Here is a 15,276-nt window from a genome sequence, read left to right as displayed (position 1 = left end):
GACATTGCTGCCATAAACATTGTGGTGCAGGTGTCATTTGGGATCACTACATTTGTATCTTTGGGGTAAATACCTAGTAGTGCAATTGGTGTGTCATAGGGTAGCTCTATTTTCAACTTCTTAAGGAACCTCCATACTGTTTTCCAGAGTGGCTGTACCAGCTTGCATTCCCACCAACAGTGTAAGAGGCTTCACCCTTTCTGCATCCTTGCTAACATTTGTTGTTTCCTGTCTTGTTAATTTTAGCCATTCTGACTGGTGTGAGGTGGTATCTCATTGTGGCTTTGATTTGTGTTTCCCTGATGCCAAGTGATATGATACATTTATTTTCTCGTGTGTCTATTGCCCATTTGTAAGTCTTTTTTGAAGAAATGTCTGTTCATATCTTCTGCCCATTTCCTGACTGGATTATTTGTTTTTTGGGTGTTGAGTTTATCAGTTGCTTTTTTATTTGCCAAGTCAATATTAATGTGGAGATCACAGCACTCCAAGGATGTGGCTTTGTAATCAGGTGATTATTAAAGTGTCCGGCTTGGCTGAGTAAATATTAAGTAAAGCAAGGAACTACTTTTTCTGTCAGTAAACTACACACCATGTCTGGAAGGAAAATGGTGTTCTTGCCTCTAGGCCTCCCAGCTTTGCTTTAGTGAGCTCTAAAGCATGAGCTCTGGTTTCCAGCTTGAATTCTACTCAGGGGAAGTGAAGATGTGATGGGCCATTGAGTCCTCACCAAGTCTTCCTTGACAAAGCAAGTTGTACTTCTTTCCAGGAAGAAGCCACAATATTTTACCCAGTTCCATTCCTATCTCAGCCAGCCTCTTTGTGTTGGAATTCTAGCCTCAGTTTTTTGTTGTTGTTGTTGTTGTTGTTGTTCCAGAAATAAGATCTTCCCTGCTTTTCTTCATGCATTCCTAGGGACAGGATTCTGCTCCTGATTTGGAGACCCTGGGACTGGAGGCCTGCTCCTGAAACTTCACTCACTTGATCTCATCCTCTGTTGTGGTTTCATACCACCCTTCCCTCCCATTTGCCCACAAAATGGGGATATTTGCAGACCTGTCTTTCCTGGTGTCAGGACCTATCCATTAGAATTCCCTTCATAGTCAGCTTCTAGAGACTCCCTTGTGATCATGTGTTTCTAGCTTTGCTTGGTGTCTGGATCCTGATCACTCCCACTCCAGCCTTGGCCATTATCATAGCAGTGACAGTGTGTGCTGGGGCCACTCACTTGCCCCCAGTAGGCTCCATATACTCAGTACCAGATTCCAGAAAGTTCTGCTGATTCTGTAGTATTTGCTTATCTCTATAAAACTCTCTTTGTCTCTCACCCAATCAGCCAAGATCTTGAAGTGATTATCTACCTTGGAGTTTCACTAAAGATCCTAATATTAATCCTTACAAGTCAGGTCTTCAGAACACAGCAAAACAACCGGTTGGAAACATACCATGCCATCCACAGTAGGAAACACTCGAACAAAATCCTTTATTATTAAAAAAAAAAAAAAAAAAAAAAAAAAAAAACAAAAAAAACAAAATCCTTTATTATTTGTGTTGCTGTTCTTCAGCATTAATTCAGCCCTCATGGGCCAGGTCTGTGGTGACACAGCAACTCAACCATGCTTTTGTTTTTACTTGGCAAAAACACTTGAGGGCCAAGCAAATGTTGTTTTGCTCCAAAAACATCAACCACTAAATCCACGAGGCTCCTTTGGATGCCTTGTGTAAGGGCCCACCCGGGATGCAGGATAGAGACTGGGGAAGAAGACAAGCTTTCACTTTGTTCAGTCTGGGCTTTACTCATGGTTCTGTCCCTTACTAGCTATATAGCTTTGGACAAGTTGATAAATTTCTCTGAGCCTCGGTTTTATCTTCTGTAAAATGGGGATCCTAACAATGCTTACCTGTGTTAAGGAAATATGTTGCAATTATTCATTATGACAATAAATATAAAGAACCTTGAACCAAACAAAGTACATTTGCTTGGTCACCATGACTTTCCTTCCGGATTTCTTAATCCTGGCCACCCCTACATCTATTCTTTGACTATTTGCCCCTACTTAGATGAATAGCAGGGCTGTAGACTCTGTTTGGACTCTGGTATTCATGCCCCTCTGTCCTTTCCTTCCAGAATGATTCCTGCATGTCTTTTCTGCCTTCTAGCTCCTTATCCTGTGTGTTTTGGCTTCTGAATAATAGGCCTCTTGCAGCATGCTAGGCCCTCATGGAATTTATCTAGACTCCTAGCCTTATGCTTTCACTGGGTGATTCATTCTGCCCAATTTTGACCTATGTCATCAGCTCCATAATGACATTTCACACTGTAAATTTAGGAGAATGTAAATGAGAGCAGGAAGGAAAACTGTAGATTGCTGTGCTGGCTTGCTAGGTCACAGTAGGTAAGACACTAACCTCAGTGAACAGTAGGGTCTTCTCCTGCAAAGTATAGGTGATCAGAAATGTCCTACCTCCTTTACCAAGTATATAATGGACTAATAAATATTTGACATTGTTGAAGTGTTCAGAACCCTACAAGCATAGTATGGTTTGTTCTCTGCAAATTCAAGGTGTGGCCAGAAATCATGAAATGTGTGTGTGTGTGTGTGTGTGTGTGTGTGTGTGTGTGTGTGTGTTTTGAACAGAAGAAAGGTACTGGCAATAAGACATGCTACAACATGTTTCACATGTAGAGGTCATCCAGATGGTGAAGGGTTAAGGAAAACCACACACTGTTCTGTGTTGGTATAAAACTGTGAGTCTAATTGTTTGTAGCAGAGTTGTGGAAGATCTTTAAATCACACGTAAACAGAGTTTACAGAGAAGGTGTACTGTCAAAAGCAAGAGTTTCTGACAGCTTCAGAAAGTCTAAGATAGGGGATCCCTGGGTGGCGCAGCGGTTTGGCGCCTGCCTTTGGCCCAGGGCGCGATCCTGGAGACCCAGGATCGAATCCCACGTCGGGCTCCCGGTGCATGGAGCCTGCTTCTCCCTCTGTCTATGTCTCTGCCTCTCTCTCTCTGTGTGTGACTATCATAAATAAATAAAAATTTAAAAAAAAAAGAAAGTCTAAGATATACAGAAAGTGGTCCTGGGGTGAAAATCATTTGGGATACTCAGATATATTACAGGCTAAACACTATAATGGATACATTAAATTCAAGTAAAGATATAGGAAATTTGGCAAAAAATCTCAAATGAGTAAGAATTTCCAGGAAGAGTATGAACTTTTGCATGAAAAATTAAACCATTATACTTGTTTGTCTAACATTTTTGAAGGCAGGTTACCAAAACCAAGGATTTCTGAGAAGAGAAATGACAGCTTCCAGGATGCCTTGTGTCTAGCCCAGAAGCAAAGCTTCCCGTGCTGCTGTGACAAATGCCCATATTCACTGCCCCAGGGATATGGTGTGGTAAAGGAAAAGCTATCTTAAGTCTTGGACATGGAGAGCTCTGTTCTTGGCCAAGGTGACCCCACAAGAGCAAGCAGATTCTTGAGATAAAGGGGTAGAAAAAAATATGGGTCTGAGAAATTCAGTGCAAATTGAAATTAATAAAATGTTTCCTACTCCTGAGCCTTATTATTGTGTTCCAAATTACTGTGCACTTTCTGGAAAACAATTTGTTTCCTTGCCCAGACAGCATCCTCAAATTTGACTTCTTAATATAGGCACCAGTCTTTTTTTATTTCCAACTGTCACGTTCTCACTCAAAGAACAGAGTCTTAGCACCACCGAGAATGTAGAAGTGAATGAGCCAGGATTCCAAAAGAGAAGATTCCAAGGAGACACCTGTAGCAGGGTTGGAGCTACTGCTGCTATTCTGTTGTATGTGTGGATGGTTTCCCCAGCAAGGTGCTTCCAGCACTACAGCTGTCCCCATTGCTTACCTCTGCTGTGTGGATTTTAAATAGGCGTGCTGTTCCACAGTTACACCGTAAAGATGCCCTTAAGGGTTACATAACATTGTGTTTTCTTTCTTTTAATCCATCAAAGTAAAAGGGCAATGGAACATAAAGGACTTTGATAAAGGATGAGGTGCTCAAAAGATGTTGTTAAATAGTTAATCTTTAATCAGTGATGAAAATGAAATGATCACTAGAGTATTGAGGCAAAAGAAAGAGATGAGACAGTGGTTTCATTTTCTTTTCTTTGACTAAAAAAGGAAGGGAAATACATTCTTTCAGGCCCTGACAGATAATCCCATCTTCACAAGGTTTTAGTACCTACTCAGTCCCAAATTATTGTAGTTGCTGTCACTGGAAACAGCCTCTGAGCTCTTCAAGGAAATACTAGATCCCTCTCCATCAGAGTGCCACTGTGACACTGTTACCATTCCAATGAAATGAAAAGAAACTCAAGATTGTAAAATGAGCTTTATTGTACTTGCTATTGTTTCACAGACTAGAGAGATTCCATATATAAACAGGAAAAGGAGGAGATACCTACAAAAACAAGAAATGGCTTGACAAATCGAGGTGTGGGTTTGTAGAACATGGAAGTATATATTTCAAGCTGATTGGTCATGGTCTGATTGGGCTTGGTGGTGACATAGTATAGGAATCAGTTAGTATGAGATTTCCAACACCAACTGGTACTAACTCAATCTTGAGAAATGTAAATCATGATTCTGCTTAGGCAAATCCAAGCATAGAACCAGTTCAAATATCATAGGGAAGCATGGACACTCATCTTGTGGCATAATACAGGCAGCCATCAAATCTAGTGCTGTATGTAACGAGAGACAGAAGCATGATCAAGATTTTGCTATGCACACATTGCCAGGGGTTCTTTTTTTTTTCAATTTTTAAAAAAGATTTTATTTATTCAATTGAGACAAAGAGATACAGAGAAAGAGAGAGAGAGAGAGAGAGAGAGAGAATGAGTAGGGGGAGAGGCAGAGGCAGAAGCAGGCTCCCAGCTGAGTCGGGAGCTGGATGTGGGGCTTGATCCCAGGACCTGGACAAAGATCACGACCCAAGCCGAACACAGACACTTAACCATCTGAGCCACTCAGGCGCCCCACTGCCAGGGTTTCTAAGTAGTGGGACTGTTTGCTTGTAAAATCTGCATGTCATTTGGGATTTTGATCTCCATAACATTCTCGTGAATTTGATTAAGTGGTATTTTGGAGTGGGTCCTTTTGGAATGGAGATGTCTGTTTACCAAAGCATACTTTATGTAACTTACAATTCCATGACACCCTACAGAAATAATTCTTCCAAAATAGATCCAAGTTGGCTGTTATCCTGCCTTCCTGTACTGCCTGCTATTTAATACTCTGTCAGCACACAAACACAGCTTCCTCTGGTGATCTGGAAGTTTGTTTTTGTAAAAAGTCCCTGATACAGTCATACTTCCTGTAATGATTTGATTTAATACAACATCCTTAATCTTAAGATTTGATTACAGATGAAAGAATATAGTTAAATTATAGTGAATGAAAAAATCACTCCTTTGAACTCCCCTCCAATCACCTTCTTGGAAGCTTTTTACTTTTTCCATAATATTAAGGACATTTGCAGTAATAACAATAAGAGTAATGATAAACTAAGAGGTCACATTTCCTAGCTCAGAGTCAACAACTTCTGATTTTTTTTAATGGGTACTTGACCATCAATTGTGGTAGCTTCCTTGGAGTCTAATTTTGAATGAGTTCTATTTTTTCTTGAATAATTTTTGAGGGGTGAAATTGGGTATCTTCAGGGCATCAGAATGCCTGGATACTAGATACAGTTTGGCCTTGAATGAAGATAAGATCCTGGCGAAATATAGTTACACCGTCATGAGGTGGGAGGTGTGAAGCAAAAGCTTGGTGATGGACTTTTCAGTTGATTTCCCCATCTTTGGCTTTGCCCACTCACTGGTCATTGGGAATCCACTCTAACCATTGGCCTGATTCTCTGGCCAGGGGTTGGAAACCAGGACTCTTGTACACCATGTGGCAGGAGACTTTGAACCCATCATTCTAGGCCTTTCCCTGATAGACATCCTCGAAAAACATGCTATTTTGCACTGTATGGAATGTATCAGAGGCCCTCTGTGTTTTGCTGAAATTTACTTTTACTAATGGGGCAAGCCAACGAAATATTTTTCTGGAATACTCCCTTTATTGCCGGTTGTATGAAAAATATTGCTTCCAAGTGAAGGAATATTTGTTTGTTGTTCTTCTAGAGCTGGGCATAGCTTGGGATGATGTGAATACTCTCTACAGGACTGTCAGATTTAGCAAACAAATATACAAGACATTTAGTTAAATTTGAAATATTTTTCTAATTGGCTGTGCAATTTTGTAAATTTTCTAAGAAAAAAATGAATATAGAACATTTATAGCATCTTAATACAGGATGCTGGACAAAAATTAAATACAAGACATATCCTGTAGATACAGCATGTCCGACATTCCTCACTCTGGTATTATCAACCCATTCGAGTTATATGGCTTTTACCTACACATATGACATCTTTGGCTTTTGTGCTTCTATATCAATTATATCCTTTGACTTCTACAATCAATTAGTGTAATTTAATTAGGAATTAACTATCAACTGCAATTAGCTGTTTGTTGGTTTTCTATTTCTTATACACTGGCAACATAGCAACTGAAAAATAAAAATCCCTGTCCCCAAATTCTGGCCATCTAAATGCCCCCAAATTACTAATTTGAGTTAATTTTTTTAATCCACAGGATAATTAACTTGTTAGAGTAGATGACAAAGATGAAGAAAAGCCAGTGAAGCACACATTAAGTAGAAAGGAAAGTAAACTCAGAAGAATTGACAGAGGATAAAGATGAAGTGGCTGAAGTCTTATTTCTGCTTCCTGTTTCTTTCTCGTTAAGTATTTAGTGGAAAACTTCAGGAAACGGGATCCCTGGGTGGCACAGCGGTTTGGCGCCTGCCTTTGGCCCAGGGCACGATCCTGGAAACCTGGGATCGAATCCCACATCGGGCTCCTGGAGCCTGCTTCTCCCTCTGCCTATGTCTCTGCCTCTCTCTCTCTCTCTGTGACTATCATAAAAAAAAAAAAAATTAAAAAAAAAAACAACTTCAGGAAAAAATTTGTCTTAATTCATCAGTGTTTCTTGGGATCCCTGGGTGGCGCAGCGGTTTAGCACCTGCCTTTGGCCCGGGGCACGATACTGGAGACCTGGGATCGAATCCCACATCGGGCTCCTGGTGCATGGAGCCTGCTTCTCCCTCTGCCTATGTCTCTGCCTCTCTCTCTGTGTGTGACTACCATAAATAAATAAAAATTAAAAAAAAAATCCATCAGTATTTCTTAAAGGCTGGGGATTGCTGTCCATAGGCCCAAGGAAGGATGGGCAGCCGATTCTGATTAAAAATAACCTGAGGTTCACAGAAGGTTAAATGTAGGTAGTTAATCAATTACAAATGAAATGTTAAACTTTTAGACTTTCAGGTGTGTCTTCCCAGAGGAAGAAAATGAAGTGCATCTTGGACCTATCTGGAGTCAAATGCTGGAATTCAAGTGCAAACCACAGAATATGGAAATCAGGACTTGAAATGCTAATATTTCATTTAAAAAATACCATCTCAGAAAGTTTTGATAAAATAACCTGCATTCAAAATGATGTGTTTCAAATGCTTAACAGGCAAAGAAAAGTCTAGCAAGAAAGAAAAACCAAGATTGAGAGGCTCGCAGTATTCATTATACCAGAGCGTCAAATGTCTGACCCTTTGACTATAGTGACAAAATACAGAACTGAGCCCAAAGGTGGGGATAATCCTTTCCTCAGCTACCAATGCAAAGGCCTAGTGCCTTCTTTGCTTTTCACCTCTCTTTCCTTGTTTCTCGAGGTGATATGATATGAGGATCCAAGTAAGGGAGAAAGAATCACATAGGAGTAGAAGTGTCACTTATTTATATATCTTAATTTACATTCAATGTTATCAAAATCACTATCAATTAAAATTGAAAATTCAATTCAAAGAAAATTCAAATGAATAATTGTTTACAGTCATCTCAATATCTGGTCCACTTATTCATAGCATTTTTCACTTTTAGCCAGTTATTTTACATTTCCGGAGTCTCATCTAGTGCTATAATTTTCCCGAGTGAGAAAAGGAACTAATGTGTGACTCCAACCTGATTCCAAAGATGACTCCTTGGGAGGATCAATGAGTGAATCTTGGCTATGCTGTCTGGGACCATTGGCTACTAGGTACCATGCACGTACAATATATTTTCTTACTGAAATTAGACACAGCTTTCATATTACACTGATTTGCTGTTATTTACTTTGTGATTTTTCAAATGGAACATGACATATTTGAATGGTCTCACTGAGAAGGCCTGATGTATTGGAAATGTTTCAAAATACAAAAGACTTCTTGGGCCAACAACATTCCATTAGTTTGATTATGTCTTAGTTGGGTGTTGAGCTTGAATCTGTCTCAGTCAAAAGACTGTTTAGATATATTGAAATAAGTTTGCCACCTACATCTTTTGCTAGTATGTTAACACCAGAGTTTTGTGTAGAAAGTAATAATAAGTAGGGAATGCTAACTTTCTTTCTTTTCTTTCTTTCTTTCTTTCTTTCTTTCTTTCTTTCTTTCTTTCTTTCTTTCTTCTTTCTTTCTTTCTTTCTTTCTTTCTTTCTTTCTTTCTTTCTTTCTTTCTTTCTTTCTTTCTTTCTTTTTTGGAATGCTAACTTTCAAACCAGATACAAGTTTAAAACTATTTACAGGATATTCTATTACAATACAATCTATTGACTTGTACAAGTATTGGCTTTTAAGATTTTTAAGATACTGCATATTTGTCTTGTGTATAGTGCAAAAGATCAAATGATCAAGTCCTCCAGATTGGCTAAAATAGATATGCTAAATGAACAAACAAAAGACTTCTCCATCTCATGCTACATCACTGTACCAAATACAATGAAGTATGCAAGTTTCCTAATCTTGATCACATTCAAATTAGCATTGATGTAAATCCTGTGTAAAGAATTTAATAGTGCAACAGAAAACCTGTAAACATGCCTGTGGCATTATTTTCCTGTCGATTATAGCACAATAGACAATAAAAAAAACCACACATAATGACTAAAGGGCTAATGTCTAACTAAACTAACATAATTTCTTTAGAAGAATGAAGATCTAAAACAATCTGCCATTAAATTATTAACAGAAAGAGAGAAAATATTCCTGAATAATAAAGAAAAAGCCTCTTGTGCATTGAAATTGCCCTTTAAACCTCTAGAACTAACTTTACCGCTGTTTTTACATCTGTGTTAGATGTTTGGCTCCAGGTCAGAGATTTCAGCCACATCCTCTCTCCCATGGAAGGACATTTGAAAATGTGGTAGCATAAAGATATGACTACATTTGCTATAATCCATAGCATCATTTCACTGATCACCTGAATCTGGATTACTTTCTCCTTTTCTCTGAGCCCTGGTTTCTTAAGTTTTGTGGAATAAAACATATGTGAGCATATTTGTCGAGGACTTGCTTTCTTAACTGCAAATGTCTTTCACTGATAATTTCCACAATTATGCTTGAAAAGCTAGAATGTGCATGGATGTGTGTGTGTGCATGTGTGTGTCTGTGTGTACATGTATGTGGGCTCATGTGTAGTTCTATACAGTGCCTACCCACTTACAGTCACATTTTTCTTGAGTGAGTACACAAGTCTGTCCTGGTTTGAATGAAATGAGAATTCACCTTTTGCATGTTTAACCAGTCCAAGCCCATGTATATTCTTTGCCTCAAAGAAATACATGGCCCCTAAGTTCTGCCAAGAGTAAAATGTTACCCTTGTACCACTCAGTTGCATGAGATTTATTTAAATATTGAAGGCATTCTTTACATGTCATCATATCATCCAATCCCATTCATGCTTCAAAGAGTCATCTGTATGTGAATTCATTATCCTCGGCTCTTCTTGTTCCTCATGGCCCCATCCAACCTTGTAGGCTTCAACATCTGAGCAAATTTCTGATTGAAACGCAGCTTCATTTTTCTTTTGTGCTAACTGTAGTCAACATGCATATGCTTAGCATGAGTGAGGCAACCATTATTCTCAAGTAATTTTTTTTTTATTTTGGAATATCAGTGGCAGTTCCTTAGTGGACAATTTTAACAGACAAGGAACTAAATGGCTGATAAGAATATTGGCCCATAATAATAAGCTGAAGAAAGAAGGACAGGTCTGGAGACCATGTGGGTTTGGGACCCATGGCATGCTATGGCTTTAGAAAGTTCCCCTGAAAACTTTCCATGTTTCAGGCTTTCTTTTGTATACAAATCACTTGGAGGTCTCGTGAAGATACAGACTATTTCTCGAAGTCCGGGTGGGGCCACAGAGTCTATATTGCTAATAAGCTCCCGGATGGTGCTGATACTGCTGGTTTGTGAGCTATATTTTGAATAGAAAATGACTAGTACATTCCAACAAAAAAATTACTGTGAACAAAGGAGTCAACTCCATTTGTATATGTTTCACAGTCCTTAATACCTGATTGATTCTATTTCACTCTGCACAATTAAATCCATTGCAAAGAGGTAAGAATGGAATTATTATTTTTGTGAGCACAGAGTCCCTTGACTCCATTACCTGATAGCCTCCATTAAATATAACATTTTCTCTGCCTAAAAAGAGGGTGTTATAAAGCAACGGTATAAAGGGATACTGAACCACATTTCAACTCTTGGCCATAACGTCTTTGATACTTGTTTAGAATAAATACCTTGCGTTATAGATGATATCCTGTGTAGAAATGCATTTCCTTTCAACAGCAGCATTGCTAACTCTCCACCCAGCCCGACATGATTTCAGTTGCCCTACACCAAGTTTTTGGAAATACAGCCCCGCCTTAGAAAATAGGAATTTTGAGAGTTTGCTTCAGACAAAGCATGTTGAAAAGGAACCTTCTCAAACACAGAAACGCTTGCTCAGGTGCCAGGGAAAAAAGTGGATTTTGTATGTCTGTGTAGTGTTTTAGAGTGAATCTACACGTTTCCATTCTCATGGTGACCTTTGCGTTCGAAAGGAGCTCAGAGGTGGAAATGGCTCACAGAGTCAAACCAGGGGTGGCCACCGCCATCAGACATTGCTCTGTTGTAACAGAAGAGTTCTCAGTTCCCTTTCCCTCTGATCCTCCTGCCTGTACTTCTCTTCCAGTTTCTGCTTCTCAGAATCTGCGCAGTAAAAGGTGCAATCCGGGCTCTTCCGGATCTGTTCAAACTGGCTGAAATCAGCCACATACTTTCCATTTTTTGAGAGAGAAACCACAGGCACAAACTCGAAGCCCCAGTAGATCTCTTCTGGGATATAAGATGTGCGACTCTGGCAGACTGCGCTGGTGGATTCCACGGTGGCGTTGAGGAGGACCACGAGTTCAAACTCCTTCTCCTTCAGGTTCTGGGGTGTGAGATCTCTCAGGGGGCTCGTCTCATCCAATACGTGGTAGAATGTCATGGGCAAGATGAGGAAGGGGCTCTCAGAAGAGGAGTCCACATGGAATTTGACAGTGGCTTGGTTGAGCAGAATCCGCTCCCCCTCCTTGGTGACATGGGTCTGGAGGAGCTTGCCTGAGAGCTGGCACTGAATCAGGAGGCTCTTCCTCATGTTCGCCACCTGGATCACCAAACACAGCTTCCCATTCTGCTTGGTAATGACCGCACAGTGGCTGAACTTGATGGTCTCTGCCCGCTTTTTGGGTCTGGCAATCTTGGCCAGAAAGGTGCCCGTGATGAAGATCTCAATCAGGGTCGTAATGACCAGCTGAGCAACCAACAAAAAAATGGCATGAGGGCATTCCTCAGTGATGGAGCGGACTCCATAGCCAATGGTAGTCTGGGATTCCAGAGAAAACAGAAATGCTCCAGTGAGAGAGTCTACTTTCATGATGCAGGGGGTGTGATTTGAAACATCCTCACTTGGTTCTAAATCCCCATGAATAAAAGCAATGGCATAGTAGATCACTCCAAAAAGGAACCAGGTCATCACGAATGTGGCGGCAAACAGGGTGAGCTTATATCTCCACTTCATGTCAATGACAGTTGTCCACAAGTCTTGAAGGTAGAGTAAGTATATGCCATCCACTTTGTCAATTCTCACATTGCTGTGCCCACTCTTGGACATGACTCGGGGCCTGTTGGCTTTGAGCCCAGCTCCTGCCGTGTGCTTCACCAGGGGAGCACTGGACATGCTGATGTGAATGGCATCCATCATCAGGCTATTGCGACCACCTAAGGAAATGGCAAAGAAAGATGTTCTGGTACTGTCACATGTAGTAGAACAACCAGAAAACAGAAATAGGATAATCAAATGAAGTAAGTAGGAATGTATATAGATCTATATAAGAAAGGTGAATTTGGCAGGCAAGACTAGTCTACCAGTACTTAAGGAAGACAGTAGGGTGGAGTGAGGAGCATGAACTCTGGAGATCAGCAAACCTGGGCTAAATGCCAACTGTCCAATTTATTTGCTGTGTGACCTTGCATATCCTTCACACTTCCAATCTCTGATAATCTGGCACAGTGCCCAGAGCTATTTAAGTTCTCTGGATCTCAGCTCCTTGATCTGTAAAATGGGAATATAACCTACTCCTCAGGTTTTTGTGATGGTTAAATGAAATAATGCCTAGAAAGTGCCAAAACAAAGCCTTACACTCAAAAATGATGCCAGTTTTTCTCATTATAAAATCACACTCACATGCATCTACCCCACTGAGTATTATGAATATTTATGTATAGTTAGCACAAATTTCCAATTCTAGAAAGTTTAAAAATAAGTTGACTGAGCATTGGGTCAGCACTCATACAACTAAAATGCACCATCTATATGATAGTTTTAATATAGCAATAGAGAATATTAATACATATTTTTAAAACTGGTAATATAAATACAATTTTTAAAAAACTTACCCTTTTGTGTGGCATTCTCTGCAACAGAAATGCATCCCCCCCAATCCAATGAATACTTTAGAATTGATGACCTCTCCTGGTTCATGATTATATTGGAAAGGACTAAGTCATCAACCAACCAACAACAAACACATAGTGAATAATTATGCTTCATTAATAGCTTGGTTAATATGCTAATTATCAAAATGTCATATTAGGTATGACATTTAGGTATGGCACAAAATTTTTGCCTTATTCCTTTAGAAACAACCAGAACCAACATAGGAATCTCTTGTAAAAAGCTATAGAACAAGTAGGCAAGTACAGGCATCTGACATTGTGGCAGAAGAGACCCACCTGGAAAAGGACCAGGTTTCCAAGCTGAGTCCCCGGGAATGCTTCCCTCTGCATCAACAGACAGGAACAAGCTGAGTGTGAGGCCATACAGCATCTTATACTACCTGCCTGACAACTGAAATAAATCATCCTATATTCCTTGAAACAGACAATGGGAGTAATTACAGGGTAACACTACCTGGTTGGCATGTGGGGTTTTTTCCACCTCATTGGTATTTTAAGGATAAAGGAAAAAATCCCCCCTTTAAAAAGGAACTGGATACAGTGGTCTGTGATTCATGCAATAATCTTCGCTGTTAGGGCAGCATTATCTCAACAGAAGTTTTGGAAGTAATCTTCTGGGCAAATCCTTTCAAGGAAACTGAAACCATCCATCAGAAACTAACACTTGTTGAAGATGCAGGGATTCGTGCTTTTTAATTTTCCTGTTATATTAAGAGCGTGTCATTTACTGAATAACCCTTGAAATGATTTTTTTTTTCTTGGAAAGAAAAGTTACTTTTTCATTTTCATTGCAAAGAAGGGCCCTAAGCTATTCAGAATTTATTTTTCTTTTTGAAGCCTATTCCACTTATGTAGAGATTAATTTAAGAGAAAAATACAGGATATAACTGAAGAACATAGGCTTTATCAGCCCCTCAGCAGCATTTTTCCGTAACCAAGAGGAAAGTGACCACCACAAAAACTTGGGAACAAAACAACATGCCACCATGCCCAAAAGCATAGTCAAGCTCAGAACGTGAGCATTGCCCAAAGCAAATGAAGTTTATGTACAAGTAAATGCATGCACTTTAAAAAAAGGGAGAGAGAGAGAGAGAGAGAGAGAGAGAGAGAAACTGCTAAGGGAAAGTGCATGCCATTCAATCCACTGAAATAAAAACAGAGGCTTAAGTTTTCAAGTGTGAGTGACACACGAGTGTCCTGCGGGCACGAGCGAAGCTCCAAGCTCAGCTGTCTGCCAGATTCTGGAAAACTTGGCCCTGTTTACATGAAGGCGGTGCCATGAAGCTTCTGTTTTAACCTCTCTTTAAAAGAGGCAATGGGCCAGGCTTCAGATGAGCTGGATCTTTTCCCTCTTTCTGCTGAAAGCTCTCTTGTTACATTTCTGCACATCTAGTGTTGGAGGTAATGACACCAATAGCTATTCAAGATTGATGGCCTTAAAAGGGGGAACAAGACTTAGAGCCTCTGGGGAGGGGATTCTTGGTTTTAGCATCTCTCTGTGGAAAAGAGTGGCTGGTAGACCACACTCAAAGGGTAAGCACCTTTTCCCTCCCTCTCAACACCCTGTGCCCTCAGACTGTTTACTACCTGGTCACTCCCTCAGCAGGTCAGAAGGCGTCTTCTTCAAGGCAGATGGGACGTCCTCGCTCCCCTTCACCCACCTGGCTACCATGGGATTCTGCTTCTGCCTGAAAGAAAGAGGGACGCACAGGTGTTTACAGAGAGACTGACCCAGTGAAACTGACCCTTCACGATTCTCCCCAGGGCTAGGGCCCTAGCATTCACCTTCCAATCCCTGATAATCTGGCACGGTGCCCAGAATAGACCAAAGGCTCAAGGAATGTTTTAAGAATTAAATTGAAGCCCCAACCACAGCTCTCCCCATAGAATTCCCACCCTCTGGAGGGAGCTCAATAGTAAAACACCCTGGAAAGAGTGGGTTAACTCACCCCCATTGAGGCCCACTATCAACTGACCAGCAAACAGGGAGGCAGGAAGGGGAAGTGCAGAGGAAGTAAACAGTGAGCATTGGAAGGGAAGAGTCTAGAATATTTTTACCGCCTGTGGAAATGCATTATTACTGTTGAGTCACAGAACATCAGAGCTGAAAAGATTGTCAAACCCAAGGCATCTGACACACATTTTTCAAACACGGAGATAGACCCAGGAGGTTGGAGTGACAGGTCTTCATCACACAGATGGTTCATGGCAGAAAGAACAAGGTCCAAAGTCTTTAAAAGCTTGACCGGAGTTCTTGTCAGTACACCACAAATGCCTCTTCAGCCTCCAGAGTTTAATGTAATCTATTCTAAATTCAGAAGGCTCTTTC

The 15,276-nt window shown here is 40.4% G+C and overlaps 1 protein-coding gene across 8 annotated transcripts in view; it reads right to left on the bottom strand.

Annotated features, from left to right (window-relative positions):
* Positions 1–4,348: 4,348 nt before the first annotated feature.
* The window catches only part of KCNJ15 (potassium inwardly rectifying channel subfamily J member 15), a 79,211-nt gene continuing 68,283 nt past the window's right edge, over positions 4,349–15,276 (bottom strand). For 5 of the 8 annotated variants that reach the window (XM_035709294.2, XM_049104615.1, XM_035709293.2 and 2 more), the window contains 2 exons: positions 14,535–14,635; positions 4,349–12,209 (listed from right to left, as the gene is read on the bottom strand). In XM_035709294.2, coding sequence (XP_035565187.1) covers positions 11,062–12,192 — 1,131 coding nt within the window. In that variant the 5' untranslated portion in view covers positions 12,193–12,209; positions 14,535–14,635 and the 3' untranslated portion in view covers positions 4,349–11,061. Of the gene's footprint in view, positions 12,210–13,223; positions 13,272–14,534; positions 14,636–14,896; positions 14,912–15,276 lie in introns of those variants that run through there. The other 3 variants (XM_035709298.2, XM_035709291.2, XM_049104614.1) reach the window with 3 other exon arrangements.

The sequence above is a fragment of the Canis lupus genome, chromosome 31, assembly GCF_003254725.2.
Source record: "Canis lupus dingo isolate Sandy chromosome 31, ASM325472v2, whole genome shotgun sequence".
In the NCBI taxonomy this organism is placed as follows: Eukaryota; Metazoa; Chordata; class Mammalia; order Carnivora; family Canidae; genus Canis; species Canis lupus.
This window is presented reverse-complemented; position numbering and strand designations above follow the sequence as displayed.